Raw genomic sequence first — 23,788 nt, forward strand, 5'->3', positions numbered from 1 at the left:
TTTTAAAGCAGCGCTACAGACGAATGTGTTGAGGTTCTGTTTTGTTTGTTAATGATTTGTGCTTGTGCACCACTGCCAACGCAGCAGCAGCAGCATCACCACTCTGTCTTTTTAAACATTGCACATACGCAGCCAATATTCCAATCCCCCCTCCTCCACCACCACCACCACAATGCCTGCATGACCAACGACCGACCGGGCAGGGTCAGCCACCCCACACACGCTTCCCTCCCATGAGCCAGACAAGAGTTGGAGGGGGTGGTGGGTGGAGTGCGATGGAGGCTAATGGAACCCATGCAAATGTATGGATGGGGCTGGCCTTTGGTCTCTCTACCACGGCGTTCGCTCCTCCTCCTCCTCTTCCACGCGTGGAAGTGGGCGGGAATGATTCCAGTCGCGTCCCGGGCTGGGCTCTTCCATCCAATCGCGGGCAGCAGTTGGCAGCTGGAGTGTGCTTATTGCGGGGCGAGAGAGAGGAGAGAGAGAGACACGAAGAGGCATTGGCTGTGCTCTGGGTCTCACACTTCCACCGTTAGATGCGGTGGAGTCGGCTGTGTGCCTACAATGCTCCATGTGTCACCACCATCATCATCACCAGCGCACGCCATGCGTTCACGTTAATGTCTCTGAAGCCGACGGCTCGGGCTAGATTGTAATGCGGGAATAGGGCAAGACGAAAGCTTTGTGTTCAGTTGCTGTACGCGTATCTACCCCGCCCCGTCTCTCTCTCTCTGGCTGTCTGTCTGTCTGTCCCGGCACACTCCTCATCACGAAGAAGTCGCCAGCCTCGGGCCCATCGGCTGTCGTTGGGGTTCCGAACCGCGTTTGACTTGGCGACAACAACAACATCATCAACAAGAAGACGACGACGTGGCCACATTCACAAGCGGCTCCCACAACCCACGCCGCAGCAACGCAGCGCGAGACGCCCCTTTGTAGCGAACGCGCGTTGCAGTGATAGCATCACCACCACCATCAGCACCACCACCATCACGACCACCAGCACTATCACCAGCACCATCACGACCACCAGCACCATCACGACCACCAGCACCACCACCAGCACCATCAGCAGCGGCATCATTGTCACTGGCCAGTGGCGTGGAGTGGCGAGCCGGGCCCTCTCCGTTCCGTCCTCGTCTCGCACGTGGACGACAACAACAACAACAACACAAAAGGAGGCAAACACGGAGGAGACGAGGAGAGACACGAGGACCACCGTCATCGGGGAGAGACGGTGAGAGCCCACACAGAGCCACACAGAGCCACTCGCACGACACGTGCGTCTCACGACTCGAGTTTCGCCGGCGGTGGCTTTGGTTGACTGCTGATGAGACGCGAGACGTGGAAGCCGGTTCCGCAGAATGGGTGCTGTTGAAATTATGTGTGTGTGTGCAATACCCACACCCAAAGGCCGTCTGGCTGATGAGATGTGTGTGAAACAAACATACTAACGTGCTTTTTTAGAGAGAGATATAAATGGGAAAAAGGTTGATTGCGTATTTACTGTGGTTACAGTATTGAGGTTGTCTTCGAAATACCAGTTTCGCGGATAACGAATCACGGGATTATTGGACGCTGCAGAGAGTAAGTCTCACTCCGAACGTGTGCCCGGTGTGTCAATGAGAGTGGATACATCTGGCTGGCGCACACATCTACCGGATTATAAGACGCAGCCCCCCAACAATAGCTGTAAATTACGGGTGGAAGGGGGCAGTGAGTTTTAAATCCCCCCGGCCCCTACATCTCAATCGGTATTAATGGGGTACACCTCATTGAGTCTATCGGCAGGTGGCGTGTGGTGGGGTGAAGTGTGGGTACTCCCATGGGCGTGGTGCTTGCCACCCACCCACCCTCTCGTGTGCCGTGCCGGCCTTCATAGGTGCTCGCTAACAGCACTTGCCCCAACAGTTCTGTTTAAGGCTATACGGTGGATCTTTGTCTTTGTACTCCCACGGCTTCTCTGATACGTCTGGCCAGCATGGTAGATTAGGCTCCTTCTGCCATGAGTGGCATGAGCTAGCAATTGCAGGGCTGCACCTTAACCTCTCTTACCACTTTTCATGGATTGTCATCTGTCCAAGCCGAAGAGAGCCCTGTTGTGTCTGTTTGTGTGTGTGCCAGCTGATGCAAAGATGCCAAAACACGGGGCATTTTTTTTTTTAAACCGAAGCTTGTTTTGATGGAGTTGAGATTGAGTAGTCATAATAATTCTTCTGCTGGACAAAAAGTAATTCATTGATGTCTGGATATTGCTGGGGAACGAAACTGATGATGTATACTTTGGGCAATTATTGAATGTGGACCAGGATGAAAATAATGACTTTAAATATGCAAAGAAGAGCAGGCTGATGTGCATTTGCAAAATTGAACGTGGTGATGAAAATCAATATACCTAAGTGTGCTTCAAGTCGAACGTTTGCCATATGGATCAGAAACATAGAATTTGACAGCAGGAAGCAAACCCTGAAAAGCCTGCACAGAAGCATGGAGATTTATTTATTTTTACTGGGAATTACACTGAGACACAGACAGACGAACACATGGGTCAGAAAACACAGCCGAATTGGAGACATTGTTCACTGTTAAGACAGGTAAGCGATCTTGGGCAGGACACATGAGTTGCGAGTGGATATGATATCCCGTGGACACGACTATTGGTGGTATGGAAGCCAGAGGAAGGGAATCTGCCCAATAGGACCACCACCCTGGAGATGGAGCGATCATATCAGCTCCTTACTTGCAGGCGTGACGGTTATTGCGGCATCACAGGATGGCAAATACTTACGGTGGCCATCATCCATAAGTTTGATGGGTAATTGATGATTATATCACTTATAATAATGTCCATTATTTTTGCAAAGAAAGCCTCCCTGAATCTCAAGACACTCTTCCAGGAGAGTCCTGCCATATTGTGATATGGAGCACATTTTTTGAATGAGTGTCAAGTGGAAAGAAACTAGAGAGCCTGGGGATGACCCACACGTATGGTTGGGTAACGCTCAAAAGTTCCACACGGCAATAAATTAAACAATCCACCGCTGTAGCACCATATATGGTCCAATTCCTGGCCACCTCACGTGCACATTACTCTGCTTGGGAGATCAAATGCATTCATTACTCTGTGCTACTCTATTATAGTTTAATGCTTTCACGTTGCAGAATGTCCCAGCATTGCTGTTTATTTGGAGATTGATGTTTATAAGCAGGGGGGGACATTCGTCCCCCGATTTCATTACAATAATAAACAATTCACAATTTGTTTAAATGTGTGTATGGACATAATTGATGCTCTGCAAATGAGCAGACGCCAATCTTAACGGAGTTTGACTCGGAGGGATTTAAAAATAATATTTTGTATTTTGGAGGCCAATAAATAAGGGATGAGATACGAGAAAGTGCGATGAATGCAATTAGTGATAACTCGATGTTTGAATGAAAGCACGCAGCACGGATGGAGAGTCAAAGGAAGCGAAGAAGAAGATGATGATGATGATTTTCAGCCAGAATTGGACACTGGGGAGGGTCTCAACAGCCCTGGCAACCAGCGAGATGGAATTTCAGTCTTCGAGAGAGAGCAGCAGAGAAGGGGCAACCTCCCATTCAGCAGAGGTTGCCTGGAGGCTCGGACGCAAGGGCTTGGTTTGCTGGAGCAGAACGCAGAGAGAGAGAGGGGAATAGAGCTACATGAGACGAGGGAGGTAGAGGGGAAGGAAGTAAGTCCAGGGAGGGTATTAAATTACAGTAAAGCGGTTACTTAAATATTGCTTAATAACTACATGGCTGTCAGATAAGCCGAGGCTGTTTTTACCGATGTATCGTGTTCCATGCGATTAAATGTGAATAGGAAAACATACGCGCTCCGGTCGTATCGCAGTAGTTGTAACAACAATAATGATGTGCAGACCTTTGTCAATCCTCTGCTGGATGAAGGTCTCCCCATGCTGTAATGTTCATGGGAGTGGTTTCACCATACTTCACCACGCTGGGCGATGCGGATTGGTGAAGGGGGTGACCCAGGACCGTTTCGTATGTCGCTCGCCAATTACCGTTGTGTGCTAACCACTGCACCACCGCTCCACCCCTACACCCGTCATACAACATTGTAACAGCATCGATTCGTGTAACCCGGTTGGGCACTTTATTAGGATGTGTACATGCGCGTGGAAGAGTAGGCCAAATACCTTCGAGAGCGGCTCTTCAGAGCTCCCTGTAGTGGAGACCCTTCCGCCAGCAGTGATCGTGAGCAAGCAATTGCAGGGCTGCGCCGTTACCATTTACTCGCGCGCGGTGCATTCGTACAAATGTTATAGGGTTCACCGCATGGCATGGTCATATAAGGTCATGGGGTAGGAGAGCGTGGTTGTGTGTGGTCCATAGGCGACGACTGTGATATAGCTGCTGGTATAAAGCCGAACTGTATAGAGTCGACGAGCATTTGGCTGCAGGCTGCAGACAGCTGCTGTGCACAATGGAGACAAAGGGACGTGAACACAAAGGGGGTCAGCTTTGCAATGTGGTTAAACTGCAGGTGAATGCGGCCAGTTGGATTCGGCGTACATATGGGGCATAATGCATTGCGCCTCTACCACCATCCCAAGACTCGAGAGGCTTTCTCTCTCTCACTTTTCTTTTTTTTGTCTTTTTCTTTTTTTTTCTTCTCTTTAAGATGCTCGGTGTAGTCGGCACTTTGCTTCGTTCATCTAAAATATCTTCTTATTCTTCCCCCCCCTCTCTCTCGCTCCCCTATCTCTTACTCCACTCTATATCTCTCACTATCTCCCCCCCCCTCTCTCTCTCGATCTATTTTACTCCACTCTATATCTCTCACTCTCTCTCCCCTCTCTACTCACGCAACTTTTTCTCTCCTACCCCCTTCCTTTCTCTCTCTCTCTCTCTGCAAAGATTGTCCTTGGATGTTTATTGTCGTGGGTAAAATGCACTTTTGAGCCCTGGAGTTGCTCAGCACAAAATAAAACAGATGTTCCTAGTCCATCGGACAGTGACTATCCAGACTCGGGAGAATCCCTGGACATCTGCGAACAAGAGTTTTGAAGCTCGTCGAATTCCTCCAAACTAAATCAAGATTCTTAGCGTGGTATGTTTGCCTACACGTCCGCACTGGCCAGAAGTCTTGGATGAAGCGTGGGTAACACTTTATCTCATCACACGCGACTTACCGATCATTTGCTGTAACAGTTTTTTTTTGCATATACAGTTCTGTATTTTTAATTACATCATACAGACATTTACCAATCAATACGGCAATGAAATTTACCTTCATTGACATCCAGCATATGGATTGTATATTTCTGCCTTGGCAAATCAGTCACCCATAATAGAGGTTTTTGAGTTGGATCGCGTAAATATGAATGTGTCGTTAAACCCGCCACCACACAACAGCCAACTGGTAAGGTTTGTCACGTAAACAGAACGAGGCCAATTCGTCACTAGTACAGCACACCGGTGTGTTGGCGAGTAAATCCACAACATTTACAATTCGAGTATGATGTTTCGCCAGTAATTACTTCTAGCATCGTCAGGCGACAGCCAGATTTGTGGTGAAATCCTCCTGTTTCCTTCTTAAATCGAGGGATAAATGTGATGTCGTCACTTGTGAGCCAATCGGACCAGTTATATTAATTACGGAGCAAAAATGTCCTTTAATCCAGATCAGCGCCTCCTGAGTCTCAATATGCCGTTTCTCAGGAGGATCCTGCATATTAGGTTATTTGGCATTTGGTAGGAAACCAAAGGGTACCTGGAGAAACCCCACACGCACATAGGGTGGTAATCCCAACACTCAAAGCTCCGCCTAGGCTGGTCCACTGTACCGATGTCTTTCTGGCCACCGCTGAGCCTAGCAGGCTTAGTATTCTCACAAAATCTCTTCAGACCCAATAGCACTTGCCTCCAAAGTGCTGGATTACAGGCGTGAACCATCGCTCCCATTTGATACGTAACAACAGCCACGAGGCTTGTTGATGTCCAAGTAAACGTGCAACGTTGGGTCAACCATGGCATGTGGTTGGACAAATGTTGGCTCAACGTTCCATGTTCACTGGGACATTATCTCTGGCCATGTGCACGTGGAATTACCAATTCTGGTTCGGGACCCCCAAAGGTGATGAGTGTTATCCAACATTTTTTCGTCCAGGGACATGTTGCACCTCTCTGCCGCAGCACACTCCTTTGCAGGACGACATTGTCACCAGAAGACAGTGCAGCAGATGACATTGTTGTACGGTACCGTGTTTCTAAGTTTGTGCACTCTGCCAATTCACACTGACCAGTATAGTGAAGTATGGTCAAATAACTCCCACGATCCACACGATGTGGGGAAGTCCTCATTCAGCAGTACGTTGACAACAGGACTGTATATGTACGTGCACAAATCGTTTGTCACTTCTATAACAATACCGCCCTATACCTCCAGAGGTTTCCGCGGTTGTGCGCTAGAGCTCTTGAATATCGTTTTGGGGTTGTTACCGCTTGTTGTTGGGCGTAATGTCCGACATTTCAGCCTGCGAAGAAGCTCCGAGCCGGTGGAGCGAAACGTCGGACCAAAAGAAAAATCCCCCCGCGGTACAACCTGGTCAATCCCGAGGAGAGGCTCGCTTGAGCCTCAAGGCGCGCTGCGTCCGGCCCGTCGTGTGGCCGACGACGCTCACGAGCGTTCTGCGCGACGTGTAAAAACAACGCGCCGCGTCCTCCCCCCCCCCCTCCCCTACAGAGTGGTGCTGGGGGCGCAGACTCGGGCGCATTGCGGGCCCCTACCCGCAGGGCCGGGCGGCGCCATGAACGGACGCAGCACCCGGCCGCAGCTGATGGTGCCAGCCCGCCTCGACGGGCTGCCCCCGCTGCCCAAGAGCCTCAGCGGCCTCCTCAACTCGAGCGGGGGCTCGTGGCGTGACCTCGAGCGCATGTGCACCAAGCGCTCCATGATCCAGGACGACCTGAGCCGGGCCCGGCGTGGCGGCGGGGGCGGCGGGGGCGGCACCGCGGGAGACTCTCGCCTGCTCGCCGGACGTCCCGGCAACATGGAGTTGGCGCTGGCTCTGCTCCGCAAGGAGATGGTATGTACACGGGGGATCGGTTTCCGATTTCGCGTCCTTTTGATTTGTTCAGCACTTGTTTGGATTGCTTTGTATGTACGTGTTGAACTTCTTTTGCACCGTACATAGCCAACCGTGCAAATCAGAGGCGTGGGGGAAGGCAACAAACTAAGCACAAAAAGGATTTCTAACAAAATGAGTCTTCAATCTAGATGATTTAAAATTGCGTAGCTTCAGTGGCTACCTAATATCGGAAGGAAGAACATTTCAGGCGTCGTTGAAGCACACCTTAAAGCGCGCGGTTGTGGTGACCATCTTTGATCGATGGTTAGCCAAAAGCTGCTGCTGTGAGGATGAGCGGAGTTCGCGTGATGGTTTATACTCCTTGACGAGATCATCAAAATATTGTGGTTGATTGTGGCAAGCACTTTGTGTGTAATGAGCATGATGACCTTATAATGCATTCACTCGGCTTTCAGGCGTTTGGATGATTCCCATTACGTGATAATGGAATGCGACTCCGTGTTAACAAAAGTGATGTCACCGGATGTCATGTGACTTGCTGCGGTTTTAAGGCCAAATTTCGGATTCATTGCATGTTTTCATATTTTGGTATTTAAACTGATTAAATGCTGTTAATTGTTGTTCTCTATGCACTAAATGTAATAACTTCATATTCATCCCCGACATTTACATCTTGATGTAAAGACCCAACAGAAAAACTATATTTTTAAAATTTAATTAAGGAAAAAGTGACATCATGTGACGCCACTTTTGGCTGGAAAGGCACAGATGCGACACCATGAAAGTGATGTCACTCTTGGTGACATCACAATTTCTAATCATCGGAAATATAATTGACATGACCAGGATTTTCAGAATAATCCGACAATTGCTATAATGCCTCCAACGCGTTCTTACGTGCGTACGCGCCACGCCAACGCGCAACGTAAGACCGTTGTATTGGCCATTGTGTGTAATAAAATCGCCCTCCTATTTGTACGCAGGTACTGATCTTTAATTGCAGAGACCGTCGCGTGCACGTGGCCGAGCGTGCGAGCGTGCGAGCGTGCGACTGAATAATTCAGCAGCGCAATTGGCAGAAGGCCGCCGACGTTGCAGGGCGCTCGGCGTGAGAGGCCAACAGCTGCCGCGCGGGTCAACCGATTAGGGGATGTACAGTAGCGAGCGCGGCAACAAAACAGCCCCCCTCATCATCCCGGTTGGCGGATGGTGCGCCCGTGTGTGGATCGCCATCAACCGCCGTCACGATCACGATCCATGGGGCAGATAGCCCCGTTAGTGGGTGACCGCTGCACGTTTGAGTCTTTTGTTGTTTGTCCACTTTCCTCTGTGTTGTAGCGCCAAATATGCTCAAGTAGGGTGCAACATCTTTTTGGCACCGGTCTCTTATGTCGTCAAGCCCATTCTCTGTTCGGACTTTCTCTCTCTGCGGTTCCTTTCATTTGTCCCCAAACAAAAACAACAAAACACACTTTTAATTGTCCCGTCCGTCGTCCGTCCAACCTATTGTCAGTACCGTTTGAAAAGTTGGCGGTGGTTTTGGCGACTTGATTTACGAACTGCGCGAGAAGAAAAAGACGAAGAAGACGCCACTTTATGGGTTTTGCTTGGCCTGTGGTTGGTGGGGGTTCGGTTGGGGGCTGCGGGAAACCCGGAGGTGACAGATGGCATCGCGTATCTCGGGGGGGGGGGGGGGTGCGGGATTCAAGCCTCTTGTTACAGCCGGGACAGCTCGAGGACATTCGCACTTTCCACATCGGCCTCTCCACACGAACAATAACCGCATTGTCGCGTATGCGCCACAGGACTGTGTTCGAATAGTCTCGAAATAATCGGCTTTTAAAGCCGCCGCAGCAGCGTCCTAGAGATCGTCGGTGATTTACAAACGGTCTCCTTCGACTCGCGGCGGTGCGCACGGCGGGGAACAAGACCCAGACGGAGCGCCCGAGGAAGCGCGCGCGTGCATGCACCTGTAAACGCTTTGTCTGCCTCGGACGCATTGACACTGGTGTAGTGATGGTGGTGTACATCGTCTTCAGTTCATTGTTTGGAGAGAAAAAACCGTGACACCTGTAGAAATGTGTGGGGGCGGGGGGGGGGTGGGGGCTTTTGCTTGCGTTGGCAATGTCTGGTTAGCTTTGGCCAGCGCTAGATTTCTTTTTGTCGTCACTCTGCGCGATATAAGAGACTGCGAAGATAATAGCACTCTGCCCGTTCCCACGCGGAGGCGGAGGTGTTACAGACAAAGATCTCCCGCCGTGGCCTCGGCACATTGTTGGGGCAAGTGCTGTCGGCGAGGACCGAATGAACGACGGCACGGTTCAAGAAGCGGTGGCGTGGCTCGCACCGCTGATCTTTACGCACCGGTCCAGGCACTCGTTCAAGGCCGAGTTGCGTGAGGGAAAGCCCAGCATTCTGTTCCCATGTTTCCCACCGATGTTCGTCGTGAGCGGGGAAAGAACTCGGGTCACGGGGGTTGGCAGTGCTGTGTGTTAACCACTACACCACCGCTTCACCTACACGCAGGCGTACGCAAGCGGACCCTACGCACATGCACAAAGGCTGTCACCATGCAAGAGCCCAATGAGATCAGACTATTTCACAAGGGAGGCAATAAAGTTTAGAAATATAATGACGCATTTTTTTACTTGAAATAAGCACCGCTGTTTCGTGCCATAGTGTGCAATAACTGTTGTTTGTTTTCATCTTCCATGTCCTTTTATGTCAACATCGATATGTAGCTTTATCCAGAATTTAGCAATACCCTCCTGAAAAAAGAGTTGAGGCTCAGCGAGGCTTTCCCGAGGCGATAAAGGACGCGGTGATAGTAATAGTGGTGACTTAATTTACGTTCACATATTCCAATGTAATATCATATCTCTTAAATATAGATGACACGTTAGCAAATATGTTGCATAAAAAAGTAATGTAGTCTATTTTAAATTCTTCCGCTGGTAATGTCGGTGTCGTGGCGCTGCAGTCTTGGCTGTAAGTGCGCAGCCCTCGTCATTTCGTGAGTAAAAAAAACGTCGGAGGTCATTTGGTGGCGGTGGTGTGAATGGTAATGGTTTCATAAGGCAGAAAAGTCCCACGTCCAATAGGCTGTGAACGCCGTCGGTCGTGTCGACGTCTTCGTGTGTCGGTTTCACAACGCCAATTCGTGGCTAGGAGGGGGGGGGGGTGTCGGTTTTAGGGAAATCTCTCCCCAACGCGTACAGTGTCCCCGTCCTCCGCCGGCACAGTGGCTTCGTTTTTATTTCGTTGGCTTGTCGTCGGCGGCGCGGCGTGCCCATAGCCCGGCACCGTGGCAGCGAGAGTTTGGCGGATCGCACAAATGTCATGCCACAACTCCCCTTTGGCCGTCGATGTCACCATACCCTGGCTCGCCAGGAGAGGACAGAAGAGCAAGTGGATTGATCTCCATCTGTTTCCATCTGTCTCGGACTATTGGCAGGCATTAAACCAAGACACGCTTGCTTGCGCATTTTAATTGTGCGTGCAATAATTCGATGCCCTGGTACTAGTTTCCCCGTGCTTTACGCGATTAAACAAGAATGGCGCACGAGACGGCTGCCCGCCAGAATCGCAATCTTTATTTGGACTGCAGGAGGAATCCGATGAGCTACAAAGCTTTTTTTTCACAGATGTCCAGTCGGGGCGAGTCAGCGTGGCGCACGCAGTACACACACAGTGGTGTCCGACGTACGACTGCCCAGCCGCGTACGAGTGAATTTCAAACTGCGTTGATAGAAGTTTGGACAGAAATCGCACAAGCTGAACCTTAAATATCTTGATTTGGAGTCGAGCTTTAATTAAACTTTACAAAAAAAATGTTTTATTGGTATTGTTTGTGCCGAATTTACCATTAGTACTGCATGCCACATAGTATCCATCTGTAACGTCACGTCTCGTGTGTTCTCTCGTTCTTATTAGCTCAAGGGTACATTCGATTAATTTTGCATCTAGTTTTCCTAAAGCATACGTTTGCTTCTTAGACATAATTGTAATGTTTGTAACGTGACCATAGCTGTTGATTCTACTCAATGAATCGTTACATCGATATTTTTAAGATACCACCTATTTGGTGTCGTTTTCCAAACAATGAATGTGCCAGATCAAATTGATTGACATTCAGTTGACAGATGTACGTACAACTTCAAACAGTACCGTTTACTGATCTGCAGAAATGTTGGTTTTAATTTATCATCGTTACTTGATAAGCATGCAACATTGAGCACACGTTGGCATGTAGTTGGAACCGTTGGACTATCGTTGGCCCAGCGTTCCATGTTTACTGGGTAGCCGTGACCAATCCACTCCTCCACGGAGGGCTCCCCAAGCCGTCGATTTCTCTCGACGATCCTGCGATGCACGCGAGCGGATCTCAACGCTCCCATCTCTGCGGATGGAGGACCGCTAAAATGTGTTTCCCTCCTTGGACTGCCCACCCCATCCTCCGTCTCTTGCCCTACCCAAGCCCGCTTTCCTTTCTTAACAGTCAACTTGTCTATTAGAAGGAGAGAGAGAGGAACGGAGAATGAATGAGTTATTTTATTACTTTATTAGTTTCGAATTTGTATCCAGGATACACAGCAAAGATGTGGCATTGGGTTGGCAGGAGTTTCTTCTGGGCCCGGCTAACTTGGCTGCCGGGTGAGCTTGTTCCTGCAGAGCCGGAACGGTGGCGGAACTTGGGTTCCTCTGCCATGTGGTAGCTGCCAGTTGTTTGCACTATAAACACATGCAGTAAATGGTTTTCTTGTTTGGCCCTGTTATCTGACCCGCATCTGTGCCCAGCTGCCACATCACGCGATCCACCCCCCCACTCACGTCCTGTCCCTACCCCATCTCACAACATTCACCCCCCCACCACCCTTGCCCTGCCCGCAACCGCAAGAAGCCATCGCCGCTGACATGGCTGTGTGGGCGCGAGTCTGGCTCGCTGGCGGTCGTGTTTCAATTACAGGACGTGACCCCGTGGTGCGTCGCCTCCGCCAGCGCGGCACTGAAGAGGGGCACATATATTTACAGTACAACTCCTCTTATCCGCAACTCCTGTTATCCGGGGGAGCTGCAGGGTCCCCAAATTTTGCTCGCGGTTATCCGTGCCACGCCCTATTCTCTTGTTGATCTGCGACTATCTGCAATTTTTTGCAGATTATAATTTGAGCAAATTTGTGGATAATATTGCGGATATGTACAATAAATGCTTAATTTTTACTCGCATCATACGCATGATGCGTGTTTGCATCCCTGGTATAAAGGATTTTCCACCCAATATGTGCTACTGCGAACACTGTGCACATTTCAATTGAAAAACATTCAAGTTTGTGGGTAAGGGGAAGCCCGCTGTAATCTGTGAGGAGCTATACTCGGCATAATCTGCAATTTCCCGTGTAACCCAGCCTCCGGGCTGACGGGCCTTCCCCCCCCACCTCATCCTCCTTCCTTCCCTCTGCCCATCCTATCTATCTTCCATGAACAAATAAACCGTATCGCATTGTACATTTATCTCACTCGTTTTATGCGGCTCGAATATCCGAGGCATTTCCGCTGTGTATGGGCTACAAGGTCAACTTGTTTAGAATGAAATATTTGTTTGGTTTTGCCCGGCGATATTGATGCAGAACGTACGTCGCGTAGCGAAGGATAAAAAACAAAAAAATACATTCCAGACATTCTCAATCCACCACTGGATGTTGGCCTCACCGTTACATTTTGGTCATTTGGGCTTTTGACCATGCTTAACCTCAATGGTCGTAACGAAACGGTGAAGGAGGTGAGAGGGCAGCACCGTTTCAGATATCGCGCGCCACTGATGCTAGCCGTGTCTGGTAATCAAATCAGGCTGGCAGGTTCATAGCACAACACGCTAACCAGTGTATACTGCTTGCCGTCATAGAATCTGTTGCTTGGAGCCTGAATGGCCATGTCCGACGATAACAGATGGTCGAACGGCCCTACGCGTGCTCAATTTAGCTAATTTCATTTGGCTTAAAGCACACGTTGTGAGCATCTCTAATTTGTGTGGAGTCAATTGAATATGCTTGCGGGCCCATGCAGAGATGGTGGCTGGCTGTAAATGTTTAGTGTTTAAATTCGTTTTTTCCCTACGATTTATTGTGACCATGAACTTGTTTCCTTCCCAATTAGCCAACAAACTGGTATTAATAGCATCCATGGCTATCAGGGTAGAGTAATAGCCTTGTTTGCTAAAATTATATGCACCGTATGAAAACCTTTAATTATATTGTTGTTGAAATACTGTGGCGGTGGTTGGCGCAATGCGTCCTCAAACGAGTGACCTGAGTTTGATTCCCCGGCTATGCCTGATATTATTAGTGAGTGAAATCTGAACCAGTCCAAATATCCACTCTCAAGTTTCAAGTTGATTTTGTGTAACCAGGTGAGAGAGATCTCAAGAAACCAGCCATGAGCCTCATTTGTAACTCGGGCCACCAAAATTACAAAAACAAATTAAATAAAGCACAGTAATGAAAAAACCTAAGAGTAGAAAGAAGAGGTTAAACAAAAACTGCGTCATTTGAGAAATCGAAAATATTCCACGATATAAATACCCTCTTAAGAGTTTTCCACTTTCCTGGAATTGACCTGCACAGCCTGGGAATCGGCATATGTGTTCAGGTGGCAGGAATTGATTTGTACCGACATCTGGTGGCAATGATGAGAGACCACACGCGCTCACTCAAGGTGGCAACCCGCGGTGGTGTTTTATGGGCCAGTCTCTCCCTTGTCAAGAAGAAAGGTGGACAAAATGATTCCTCTCTGAATGGCAGCACTAATTGGTTGACATGCTGTGCCCGAGTTAAAACAAAAATCACTTCACCATTGCTCTCACGATTACCGGCACATCTTTCAAGCACCTGAAATGTACATCCTCAATCAGTGAAGTAGCCCCTTAATGTAACAACTCGGTCGAATTAATGTAATGAAATACGGTATTTATTTTCGGCACTTTCGATGATTACAAACGCGCCACAGTTAAATGCATTCACTCGAGCTTACGGTTTTAATTGTTACGGCAAACAGTAGTTGTGCAAAAAGTGCTTCGGATATACACACACCACGCAGAGCAGGGTTTACAAAACTCCTCTCTTTATGGGAACATGTGCCAACACAATTACGCCGCCTTGTCTGTCTCCGGGAACAGACGGCGGCGCGTAACTTATACCGGATTATGAGGATTTGTAGGATTCGGTAGAAATTCCTATGGGTATATTGAGGATTTTACTTCGCTTCATAAGTCGCGAGGCACGTCACGCACAGTGTCATATCGACGAGATCATTGTTGTTTTCGTTTTAAGCGGTACTGGGTCAAGGTGGTTGAGAGAAACCAGACAAGTGCAGGCAGGAGTGGAAGTGAGATTAATGTATGACACACACACATGTAGGGCCTCTCTTGACTTCAAATGGCTTTCCCTCCACTTTTCTGAATTCTGGCAATTTTCTCGGGAAACAAAATGGAAAGTTCTAGATTTGAAGCTTTCGTGACTGCAAGGATTCATACTCTTAGGTTTTTTCGGTAAAGTCACGTAGGTAAAAAAAATAATAAAATTAATAAAAGTAATAATAAAGTAATAAACAAAATGGAAAGTGTCACCTGACGGGCGCCACTCTGCACGCTAAACTGTACGGAGGCCTCGAGGTGCGCCCTGCCAAACTGCGCCCTGTCGCGTTTCAAAGTCTTTGCTTAAACCGAACGATGCCCGCTGCAGGTTTCCCGTCTTCCCCGCATCACGATACTTGCAGAGCATCGTGACCGTTACCGAATCGGAAGACTTTCCCCGTGCGCGCGGCCCAGCACCGATGCTCAATGACGTCGTTGAGCATTTCGTATTTTTTGTTCAGCAGAAGCTCCCGTCTGCTGTGTGCAAGAAATTCAATCGCCCGGTTTGATTTGAAATACTGTATACCAAAGCGTGACCTCACGCGAAAAAAAAAAGGCCTGAAACTCGGGAAGAATTTCCTGGGTCAGTGAAGAAATTGGAATGCGGAGCATGCTGCTATAATGTACAGTAAATGACATGTTAATTACATTTTTAAAAATAGATTTCATGTTGCCGAGTGGAAATCGGGCTGACTGTCCTTCCTCAGGAGTTATTGAAGTTTAGTGAAATATCCTCAAGGAACCCCCATGTTGGGAGCCTATCATCCAGCAGTGGCTTGGCAAGAGGGCTGTGTACATCTACAGAGCGTCTTGTTACAGATAGGGTTGAGTGGCAGATCATGTCAGATTGAAGTGGGTATGATGGACTCATTGAGGTGCAATGAGTCGTTGGAATTTTTTTTGTAAACATTTAAATTCCAGAAGTTAATGTGGGGATTGTCCTTACCGAAGTGGAATGAGTTTTCACAGTGTGGGTGGAGAGGCATTCGTGGGGGGTCAGACGGTCACCCAAACACGTGTTTTTTCTTTTGCAAAACTGCCGCAGCGGGAACCGAATAGCTTGTACTGTGCTCCGTGATGGACGTCGTCTTGTTAGTCTCAACCACTGGCCCGTCCGTCATCCCTTCTAGCGATGTGTTCTGCTCATTTCCACGCAGTTGTCTTAACAACCAACATATGATGTCGCTTCCGTGTGCACGTTCTCCAGTCCTTCGTTTTCCTCGACCTGTCTCGGTGTAAATCCAAGCATGCACCCTCTCCATGCTGAAATCCGCTCCTGTGAAGAGGCTCAACGGATTGTTGTCACAAATTAAGCACAAAAAGCAGTTCTAAAGAAATTCGTTTTCAACCTAGATGATTTTAAAGTGCATAGCTCCAGTGGCTTCCTAATATCAGAAGGAAGAGCGTTCCAGATGGCCGCTCCTCGTAGCAGCAGCTTTTGGCTGGCCCATCAAACAAAGACGGTCAATGCATCGCGCGCTTTCAGATGCGCTCCTGCGGCCGTCTGGAACGTTTTTTCTTCCGATATTAGGAAGCCGCTGGGAGCTATGAACTTTTAAATCACCTAGATTGAAAACTAGTTTGTTTAGAACTGCTTTTTGTGTTAAGTTTCTTGTCCTTCCCCCGCACCTCTTGATTCGTGTGGTTGGCTACGTACGGTGCAAAATAAATTAAACATACAGTACACACTTACATGAGACCGTGAGAGATGGCGACGACTCAAGCAGACCAAATCTAGCAGTGGATGAATCATGGCTGATGATTATTTTGACTGTACTCTACAGGAATTTGCCTATGCTGTATACATCTGGAAGTTCACCAGCACAGTTTCAAACCGATGCTGCTGAACATTCTGTACTCCCATAAGGCCGTGCTGGCTGATGGGATGTGTGCTAAATGCTTTTATTGAATTGAAGGAAGCGTTGTCCGCTTACTCGCCTCGTTTAACAGGCATTGGCAATTTGACATCAATGTATTTTAGTGAAACTCCACTGAGACCGTGAGCCATTAACCCCGTCCCGACTGTGTCCCCCTGCACAGCTGGGCCTGCGCCAGCTGGACATGTCCCTGCTGTGCCAGCTGTGGTCGCTGCACGAAGGCATCCAGGAGTACAAGGGGCTGGTGCAGGACCTGGGGCCGTGCGGCCCGCCCTCCACACCCGACGCGCCGCTCTCCTCGCTCGACATGAACGGCTGCTTCGACGACGACTTCGAGCTGGACCGGCCGTCGCCGCACGGCTCCCTCTCCCGCCCGTCCCCCTCCTCGTCCGGCGCTGCGACGTCGGCGATGACGCCTCCTTCGTCGCCGGCTGCGCACTCTGGATTCTCGTCGTCGGCGATGGGGCTCCGGGGGGCGTGGCTCACAGACTCGTTCCACATGACCATCTAACGCCGTCCGTCGCCCAAACGATTTTCCCGTCGCTGCTTTGTTAATGCGCCGGCCAAGGGGAAAGCAGCCTTGGTTTCATTTTCGTTTGTTCGTTCGATCGTACGTTGTGAAACTGTGATGGCCCGGCGAGACTTCCACGTGTTGTTCCAGATGCAAGGGAGACCATGGAGACCGTTAAAACAAATTGCCGTGCTGTAATTAATTAACTCTTCGTTTTGAAAGCTGTATTTATGAGGCAGGTGAGTGCCCAGTGAAACTCCGGTCGCAAGGAGACACCTTTTCGATTTGGGCACCGCTGGTGCGCGCGTGATTATGCATGCCCGAAATTAAAGATAATCGACATTTGTCGTAAAGGACATCGTACGCTGAGCTGTGTTTCAGCTTCGTGTGAAATGGCATCGGAGTTGAGACTCAAAGCGATTGGAGATTGCGTTCGTCTATACAGCATAGCAGGCGAACTTTGCCATTTGCCTTAAAACTTTGGTAACATTTTAATATAATTATCAAAATGGAAGCGCTGGCTTAAACAAACAACAGGCAATGGAGAGTCATCCTCGACATATCTCTGTTGAGTTATTGATAGGACATTTGAAGGATTAAAGGTGTGATAAACTTCGTCTACTGACAAGAATCTTGCTGTTTTCATTGGGTATGCATGCCCATCGATTGTGGAAAGGCAGTATAAATGGTCTCACCATGCATGACCTTACTTTTCGCAGTAGAGAACATTATTGCCACCACATATTTTAATTCTGCTTATGAATAACAAATAAATTAAAGGACTCTGAAGTGGTTTCGGTTTTGTACTGCACCTTCAATCAGCACGGTTGGCTGCATACGGTGCAAACGAAGTTCAACATACATACGTGTACCGCATTGTGTTGTTAGGGCACGATGCCCGACGTGTTTGCTGCGAGTGCTGGGAGCTACTTGGGTTCATCATTTCCCAAAAAGGCTCCCAGTATGTGGAGCCAAGCGTCGGACATTGTGCCGAACAACATGCAGTACGACCCGAATACGCATCGGAGATCTATCCCTCGCATCCGCGAATACCTATGCAGTTGAATAACTTAAAGGGATACATCAACATTGGTGGAAAGTCTGTAGATCGGTGCGAAAGAAGTTCACCATGCATACATAAAGTGTTTAAAAAAACTTCAACTAGAAGTGTGCTCTTGCACATACTGTTTTGTTAGGCGTTAGGGAGACGGCTGAAACAATGTTAAAATCTTGTAATTTTCTCAGATTTACCATGTAATCATGTGCATTTCCTTCAAATCAGACCCCAAAAAGATGAGATGGAACATTGCCTAATAGAGTTCATTACTTACCTGCCACAAGTGCAGAGTGGCCATATTTTACAACACAAACATCTCCATTTGTAAAATTCAAGATAAACAAATATGTATATCTAAGAGGGTAACAAAGGGGTAGGCAACCAAAATAACAAGTATAGCCATTTTTTTCGAATTCGCTAAATAACTCAATATTTCAAGAGTCGCAATGCATGTGAACACTGGAATGTGGTTCTTATTAAATAACGTCACGAAGCAGTTCTAAAAGAACCGTAGGTTGCCGGCCCCTGGGGTAGCACATTCACTTGCGATTCAAATGTTCACATTTCCATGTCGTGACCTCACCAACGGTGTATCACGTGGTGTATTAACAACAATGCAGTTCTCAATATTTGTTCTTGGCTTCGGCCACGCAGTGATTTTATTCCAAACTTCTCGTCATTAACCCTCCAGCATGACGACATACAGTAACTACCCCTACGTTTTAAGTTAACAAAGGGGATGTTTGCAAATGTTTTCTTTTATAGTTTGAGCACAATAATGCTGTTGTATTACAGTAAACACGCCGAGACAAATATATGTAATATTTCAACAAATAACACGATCCGTTTTTGTACTAATCGGCATTCTCTTACCCTTTTAGTCCAGAATATGAATCATTTGGACTTTCAAAATTTGGCAACATAAGGTTGATGAAAGTAATTACCTGGAGTATTGTGACCATGATCCAAGGCATGGCCTAGTATGCTGTATATTATTATTATAGGTGGTGCTGCATCCACATCACTCTGTTTTATGCCATGAGCAGCATTGGGGCAGTAACTCTTTGTTTCAGCCATGCAAGGAAGTGCCAGTTTGTGGTTTGTTTTAAAAAATCTGAATCTTGCTTTAAACTGGAGGAATCCGATGAGCTATGAAGCTCTTCTTTTGCTTTGCTGGCTGTCCTTTATGCAACCTTGATTAAGTAGACAAATCATTTGGTGATGCTGATGCTGCCTTATTGGGTAGTGGTGCACAAGCATAAATAACAAAATACTCATCAATAACAAAAATAAAGTATATAATCGGTGACGTTTCATGAAATGGCCCTCCTTCGAAGCACGGAGAGAGGTCACAGAAGTGGTGTTCTATGCAGAGGGCCATTGCTCAAAAACATGAGCCAGTCATTCTACTTTTCCCTATGAAGACCACGGTGTTATTGATTAATGGGTTGAGGTTTCTTGGCCGGGTAGGTACACAGGACGAAAGACAACACCAACAGATCAGAGCGGCCAAGTGAGGATGACATTACAAGACAAGCCAAACAACATCGCGATACCGTGGCTCGTGCCTTTGCTTTAATGACAACATCACAGTTCAAAAACAAATCGGATCTTTCAGTGAAGCCATATCATTCGTATTTTGGTGAGAACATTTCTTAGTTTTTGTGGGGTTTCGGTGTTAAGTAACATTTTGGTGAAGTGCCAAAAGGACCAAATTCAACTCCGTGCGTGTCCTGGAAAGCTTTTGTACTCAAATATTTAGAGTCCATCACGTACAGCCTCTTCTTTGCAAGTGGAGCTTCCATTCCACATTTTTGTGGTGTGGCACGATTTGAAAACCATTGTACGTCTCTGGATTCCTCGACTTTGATTATGCAACATATACTCTCTCTAAGCAGGCAAAAACTGCACTGACTCAATACGCAGTGTCTCTATTATCGAAAAGGTCCTTGCATATTATATATTTTGTTTATTTATTTAATAACAGAGTATTCACCAGCTATAAGTTACACTGTGAAAATATAGAGATGGTCGACGTTTGACCTTCAACTCACTTTGTTATTGTTGGGGTGCTGATGGTACATGGGGGGGGGGGGGGGGCGGTGTTTTGTAAAGGCAGGGGAGCGTTGTGATTCAATCGTAAGGGTCCCTTAATCGCTGCTTTCCCAGGCTTATCACCTGCCAAACAATCTGAGTCCTGCTCATTATTTTCTGAAGCCCAGTCGCACATTGGGGGCCCTTGTAAGCGTTCCATCACCCATCGCCTTGTTCCTTTCCTTCTTGAAAAAAAAAAACTGAAGGTCATTTCTTGCTCATGTCACCCACCGATGGAAGGCCTCCACTTGAGTGAGCTCTGGAGAGCCGCCTCCAGGGGGTATTTGGCCTACTCTTCCACGCTGGCCAGACTTTACCCCACCACGTGCAACCTGTCGTTCGACGTTCTGTGGCAGACCTGTTCGTGCTGCCACGTGGTGTACCCGTTTGTAAGGAGTATGGGGGGGGGGGGGGGTTAATAAACTAGCCCGTTCGTTTCAACGTATTGTACATTGCAGTGATTGTGACTGTTGTTTTTATTATATCTGCATGCGCGCTCAAAATATATCAGGCGCACGTACCCTCGTCGGCCTCGTACATTTGGAGGCTGTCCGCTGGTGCTCTTTTAATATCCGTGGTTTGTAAAGCGTTGTCGATTGCAAGGTAATTTTCGAGTAGACCATTGCTAGCCCCAGAGTACGGTACCTTGTGGAATTACCGGGGTTTACATACACCAAGGAAATTTGGTCGGGAAATGAAACGGCTCCAGCACTTTCTGTGCAACGTGAGACTTAGGTATGAATCACCCTGACTTGGTTAACTCATCAATTTTGTTTACCGCTGTGGAACATTTTTGTAACAATTATTTTGTTGTGTGTATGTGTGGTGTACATTTTGTAAATTAATTTCAGTATTGTAATTTTGTAATTTAAAAAGAAAACAATTCCTTGACTGTTTGGCAGCAACGTCGATGTGGACTGATTTAATGTGACAATCTAAGAGAGTGATTTTGTTTTTTCTTTATGCAGGGCATTTTATAATATTTTGGATCAAATGCAGTGAAAGTCGAAATTTGGTACAGTACTTCTATTTGTATATATGTATGGGTAGGAGTGACCAATACTGTGCAGTGGGTCCTTGATTGTGTGTGTGTATATGTGTACACAGTACTACATGTCTGAACATCAGGGCTATTTTCATGGTTTTCAACCATAATCAAAAACTGTTCAAGTTTTACCAGCAAACAGTGCCATGCCAAAACTATGTCGGTTTATACATCCTGGCCCGTTGACTTCTCCCCATTGTGACTGCATCTTGCTATTGATGGCATGAGTTGTTGACAGGGTATGTCTGCTATCTCTTTGGAATATTTCATTCAATGCAACGTTAACTTCAAAGAGACGCGTGCGTGGATGGCATATAGCTCAATATACACACGGACGGAGCCGTTTAGACACCTCACTGGTTTTCAACAACCCATCGTATGAACTGGGCGATTGATTATTCATGAAACCAATTGCTCTATATCACAGAGGGGAGAGTTAATCTCGGCTGTACCTGTATTGAAAATGGCGGGATATATGTCGAGGCTTTGAATTAAAATACTTTCCTCTTTTATGCCTCCCTTATTTTAGTGGGGTATCGATACACGGACCACCCTGTGTGATCACCATGCACTTTGGATGCATGCACATTACCGCTGTTATGGCTTGACTATTACTGCAGAAGGGTCCCACGTGTTTTCTACAACTTTCCCTCTTGATCGTGTGGATTTTCTCGCCGTTCCTAATGATTGTGAGCTGCTTCTCGTGTGGACCGATGTTTAAAATTGCTCCCCTGCATTTTAGAGAAACTATTTCACGGGCTTAAAACAACACCTAAAGATGGTAAAGCTGCCTTCTTATTAAAGGTATGCACTTTAGTTTGTCTTTTTATCGTTATCGACCGTCTGACTTGTCATGTTTCGTGTGCTGCTTTTGCTAAATGGTTGAGTGTTCTGCTGCATGCGTTCATTACCTTTATGGGGGGCAACTTTTTGGCCAAATGGTTCTTGCCCTCTTGTCCTTGACTCGGTGAATTCCAGAAAATCGATTGTTATTTTCTGTTTACAAAAATGACATGAACACAGATTGGAAAATGTAAAGTTTGGAAGTGTGGAAAACAATCCGTTCTATATGAGCCAATAAACAATTACAACTCTACACTTCCATCTATAAAAAATACCATAAAAGTTTTTTTTATCAGTAATATTTTGTGTAATGGCCCTTTTTCATAGCAGAGAAAACGGGCCATTGCCAAAAACATCACCGGTGTTATTGATTAATGTGTTGTGCGTATACACCTCTGCCAACCCAGTATCACGAAAAGTGTTGTTTAATAAATACATTTTGGTAATGAGTATTATGCAGTTTCAAGGCGAATGGAGGTTGTTTGCTGACATTGACATATTTAATCGGTGGCCCAGGATGCCTTTCCAGTAGTTGCCATACCCAGCGATGGTTTTTGTACATCGAAGGACCCTTTGCGAAGTGGCAAATGGAGACAAGTGTTTTAAAATGGGCATGTTAGGAAATTTCAGTTGACCTCGCATGTTTAGCTCTTTTGTGGGCACATTGTTACTGTTAGGCTCATCCAAAGCCGCCTTGCGCAAGCGTCGTGCTGAATTGGACGTGCAGCTTAGCCTGTTTGTGTTCTTGGCGACATTCTGTTCGGCAACGTTTATATCCGAAACCTAACTGCTGAGAACCACGGTGTTTTTATTTTATTTAATCCCAACATGAAGAGTGCACACGCTTAATGTAAATGTCTGCTGCGGTCAATGTGATCTGGAACCTGTTGACAGTTTGGTAATAAAGATGAGTGATGAAAGAACAGTTGAGTGTCCACTTTTTTTTGTTTTGAAATGAATGTCCGTGAAGATATTGTGCGTGTTGCGGCATTAGACAGTTGGATCGTAAAATTGTAATAAACAAACCAAACACAAGACTTAGCTAATATAGATGTGTTTTCACTTGGCATGAATTCAACATTTAAACCCTACACTTCGATGTGACACAGTGGTGAGTGCACTAAGCTATGCACCTGGTGGTGCGAGTTTGACCCTCCGATATGACTACATCGTGGCGGGGAGAAACATAACCAGCCGTTGCCACCCTCCCTGACCAGCATGGTGAAGTATAGTCAAACAACCCCAATAAATGGCACCGCGTTGGGAGGCCTTCATCAAGTATCTGTAAATTAGTATTTGTACAACACTGAGGATTTTGGCACTTAGGTTTGACGCCTCTCTGGGTTTGACCAAGGCAAGGGAACTGGCATGTGTTGAACATTGTTACGGGACACTGTCCAGTTTTGATTGACCTCGGCTGACTGGGAAATATGTCCAGGGGGGTCAAAAATCGTCCAAAATCGCGTGACGTCATTTATGGACGGCCCCTTGGACTCGGAGGTGAGAGGAAAGGGAGAGATATACAAACGCTTTCATCGTGGCAACTTTTTTCCCGTCGCAGAGGAAGAGCTGACATTATGGAGTTGGGATATTTAGTCTTTCCAGGATAATACTGTAATTTCATTTTATAGAGCGTCATTCATGCAATTGCATCCCACAACGCTGCACATCAATTATCCAGTTCTTTACACAGATAATACAAAAACAAAACCCTACTACATAGAAAATAAAAACATGAATACGTAAATAAGGAGAAAAAATATACGCATAAGAAAAAAATCATCGCAGAGAAAATAAATTAAAATGAATAAATCTTTTCGGTCCCCATACCCCAAACTACAATCCCAACATTTCGCCGGATTTAGGAGAACATT

The 23,788-nt window shown here is 47.0% G+C and overlaps 1 protein-coding gene across 1 annotated transcript; it reads left to right on the forward strand.

Annotated features, from left to right (window-relative positions):
* Nucleotides 1-406: 406 nt before the first annotated feature.
* Nucleotides 407-22,837, forward strand: LOC144728778 (protein FAM89A-like). The gene is made up of 3 exons (XM_078608418.1): nt 407-1,237; nt 6,734-7,076; nt 16,528-22,837. Exons 2-3 carry the CDS (start codon nt 6,798-6,800, stop codon nt 16,873-16,875), a joined length of 627 nt encoding a protein of 208 aa, XP_078464544.1. The 5' UTR covers nt 407-1,237; nt 6,734-6,797; the 3' UTR covers nt 16,876-22,837.
* Nucleotides 22,838-23,788: the final 951 nt, after the last annotated feature.

The sequence above is a fragment of the Lampetra planeri genome, chromosome 30 (genome assembly GCF_965212315.1).
Source record: "Lampetra planeri chromosome 30, kcLamPlan1.2.h2, whole genome shotgun sequence".
In the NCBI taxonomy this organism is placed as follows: domain Eukaryota; kingdom Metazoa; phylum Chordata; class Hyperoartia; order Petromyzontiformes; family Petromyzontidae; genus Lampetra; species Lampetra planeri.

What these genes read in the sequence shown, in the direction of transcription:
- LOC144728778 (XM_078608418.1), top strand. Translation starts at nt 6,798, where the DNA reads ATGAACGGACGCAGCACCCGGCCGCAGCTGATGGTGCCAGCCCGCCTC. An exon ending in CTCTGCTCCGCAAGGAGATG is followed by an intron (nt 7,077 to 16,527) that starts GTATGTACACGG and finishes CCCCCTGCACAG; the next exon opens with CTGGGCCTGCGCCAGCTGGA.